Raw genomic sequence first — 3,520 nt, 5'->3', positions numbered from 1 at the left:
ATTATATTAAGGGAGTAAGGGCAAAAACGATCTATCTCCAGCATGCTTGAAGTGCTGACGCCTTCAAAAGGTACCAAAAACTCCAGAATAAATATACACATGGCTGGAAGCGGGCTAGTGAAAGAAAATTAAAATGACTTCAAGTTAATTGTGAATTGGTTCCAATTTCTGGATTAAAGCAAAAAAATAAGCTTTCTTCCTTCGTCAACACAATATGCGGAAGGAAATATAAGTCCAAATAATTGTAGATACCGCCCGAAGCAGGTTCACACGTATATATACAAATATTTGCACGTATAAATCCTAGAAAAGTCAATTTTAAGTCCCCTCACGACAGCCAACGTGTAATATATAAATACATAGATAGATAGATACACATACACACACACACACACACACACACGAAGGTAAGATCCAAGGCTCAAAGTGTTGGAATTTAATGACTCTCAAGCAATCTGTAGAAGATATTAAAAAAAAAAACAGCTTTCAGAATCACTAGTTGTTTATTGGTGCGGAAGGTTGTGCATTTTGTCTCGTATCGAAGTAAGATAAGCTGAAAAAAGTTATTTCATAGTTCACGGTTGGCAATTGAGGTAGTTGAGTATGCGAATAAAAATCCCAAATTAAGGAATGGAGTAGATAAAATCCGAGCTACATGTTTCATAGAAAGCGGAACCTCGGAAGTAGTGATTATCCAACCGAGGGGTATACCGCAAGCTACTCTTTAAGCCAAGGATATCTTTATTACATGAAGTTTACATCACCGTTAGGAGATCCATGTTAACACAGAGAATTCCTCTGTGAGTTTGCTATGAAACATATGTAACCCGGACTTTACGTACTTCATTCCTTAATTTTGGATATATATATATATATATGACTAGAAATGGAAACAATGTTGCATAAACTTCAATATAGATATAACAGTGCAGTATTCATTTCTTTTAGTTTGATTGATTAGTTTATTTTCTCTGCGATAAATATACCGACTGCTTCATTGGTGAATCTCATAGGATCTGTAGTTTGTACGGAACATGCTGTAGATTTAATTTACACGGATTTCCATCTTGCTCAGATAAACAGGTTTTTCGGATGGGGTACTGACTGAGGTATTGGCCTGGATTTCTTTAACCTCTAATTTCTATTACAATATATATATTTATATATGTGTGCGTGTGTGTGCGCGCGCGCGTGTGTGTATGTGCAAACAGAGAGAGACTGAGAGAGAGCGAGCAGAGGGAGAGAGAAAAGGAAGGAGAGAGAGAAAAAGTGAGAAAGAAAGAAGGAAGGAGAGAAAGACAGAGAGAGAGAGAGAGAGAGAGAGAGAGAGAGAGACTGAGAGAGAATATGTGTGGGTGTGTAAGTGAACTTCACACTATAGAATCAAAACAGAGTAATCTTGTTTGCATTTTTTCTTACTTTTAGAATATTGTTTTGTTTAATTTTATTTCAAGTCAATAAATAATTTTCTTTTGAAAATTAGTATTTATTTTATCATTCTTTATAAGCACCAAAACAATACTTCCAAAGTTACTCTTCATATGACGAGTAATACACTAGTTAATTAGCAATTAAACTTGTGGACAACTGGAAATTGTTATTTATTTAATGACATTAAACCAAAATATGTAAGCTAATGTAGTTTACATATCTCAGTTATTAGTTAAAAAAAATCAATTTTGATTATATTAAACCAAACTATTTCAGACACATTCAGTCTGTAAATAACTAGAATCGAGAAATAATTAAAAAAAAATTAGTTTTCTTCTAAAATGTATTAGACTAATGTTCATCGTCCACTTGGCATTATTTATTATATCTAGGGTAGCAGAATCGTTAGCTCGCCGGATAAAATGCTTAGAGGCATTTAGTCCATCGTTATTTTCTGAGCTTAAATTCCGCCGAGGTTGACCTTGCCTTTCGTCCTTTCGGAGTCGATGAAATAGGTACCAGTTGAGCACCACATAATCGACTAATCCCGCCCGCCAAACTTCAGGCTTTGTGCCAATAGTAGTGAGGATTATTTATTATATCTATGCTGGTTAAGTTGTTAGAGTATCATATAAAGTGCCTTGTTCCATTTCTTTACTTTCTGAGTTAAAATCCCGCTGAAGTCAAACTTTGCTTTTATCTTTTCGGCATCGAGTAAATTTCGAGGGGTGTATGAAAAGTCTTCAGCCACGAAAAAACAAAACATAGTACAAGGCTCAAAACTTTTCATACACCCCTCCTAAGTACCAGTACTTCCTATCGACTAACTCCTCTTTCACGAAAAAAATCCTTGTAGTATTTAGTTCCGGCTCCTTGTATCTTAAGTTCAAATCTCTTCAAGGGCAACTTACCTTTTATTTTTTCGGGACCGACAAAATAAAGGACCAGTCAGATACAGGGGACAATTTACTCGAATACTTCATCTCTCCCTCAAATTTCAGGCATTGTATATGTGTTAGTAATAATTATGTATTATAATTTAGGCTGAAAGTTAATTCACATGAATCCTTTATCAAATATAATCAACATTAAATAATACTTTATAGCATACCTGTATCCTAACATTCTACATACAACAGTAGCATCGTTGTCATCCCAGCTGTCATCGCATACACTGCCCCATATTCTGTTATGCAAAATTTCTACACGTCCTTCCTGTTTTGTTCGTCCGTCTTTCAGTCGAATACCGACATCTATCGATACAAAAACAAAGGAATAAATGAGCAACTGGTTTTGATGTGATTAAAGTATAACACGCCTCCCTCCCTACACACACACATACAAACAGAGTATTAATAAAATACAGAAAACAAATAATATTTTATACTTTATAAAACATACTCGCGTTTCGACAATTACTGCCTGGATTACATAGTTGCTTGTTGAAACGTTATATAACCATGTAAACCACTACTTCAGTGTTAAGCATTTTTTTTGCTTAACTTTGAAGATGCACAGTCACAACGCATTGGACAACCCGAGGCTATACTAGAAGACATTTGCCATGGTGACACGAACCATAAACCATGTGGTTGCAAAGCAAGCTTATCAGCTACATAGCCATGCCTGCGTCTATATAATAAAAGTAATTCACAGACTTCAGTTTGTCATGGAAAAATCGATGTTACATGTTGATGAAAGTGAAAAATCATAGGAGTGATTATCAATTATGGAACGAAAGAGACATGAAGTTTGCAAAGTTGTATATACTCACAATCAGAACACCAAGCAGCTGCACAGTTCTCCTGGTCGCAATAAGCATCGCCCCAGTTACTATGCTTGCATTCGGCAAGGTCGGTCTCATTACCACTGCAATCGATATTGTCTAACCAAAACTGGTGAGTATTTCGAACTGGGACATGAGACACATATTTACTGACCATTTGGCCATTTCTGAAATTGAAAAATACCATGTTTCAGTATACTTCGAGTTTGAGATGATTTTTAATGCACACATACATTCATACATATCCCCCACCGTATGTGTGTGTGTGTGTGTGTGTGTGTGTGTGTGTGTGTGTGTGTGTGT

General features: G+C 35.8%; 1 protein-coding gene across 1 annotated transcript in view; it reads right to left on the bottom strand.

Moving 5' to 3' along the window:
* The window catches only part of LOC106883856 (neurotrypsin), a 24,464-nt gene that overhangs the window by 3,259 nt on the left and 17,685 nt on the right, over positions 1-3,520 (bottom strand). The window contains exons 7-8 of the mRNA XM_014934995.2: positions 3,206-3,384; positions 2,543-2,684 (exon numbers count right to left, since the gene is read on the bottom strand). Of these exons, the coding sequence (XP_014790481.1) occupies positions 2,543-2,684; positions 3,206-3,384 (321 nt within the window). The remainder of the gene's footprint in view (positions 1-2,542; positions 2,685-3,205; positions 3,385-3,520) is intronic.

The sequence above is a fragment of the Octopus bimaculoides genome, chromosome 5 (assembly GCF_001194135.2).
Source record: "Octopus bimaculoides isolate UCB-OBI-ISO-001 chromosome 5, ASM119413v2, whole genome shotgun sequence".
Classification (NCBI taxonomy): Eukaryota; Metazoa; Mollusca; class Cephalopoda; order Octopoda; family Octopodidae; genus Octopus; species Octopus bimaculoides.
This window is presented reverse-complemented; position numbering and strand designations above follow the sequence as displayed.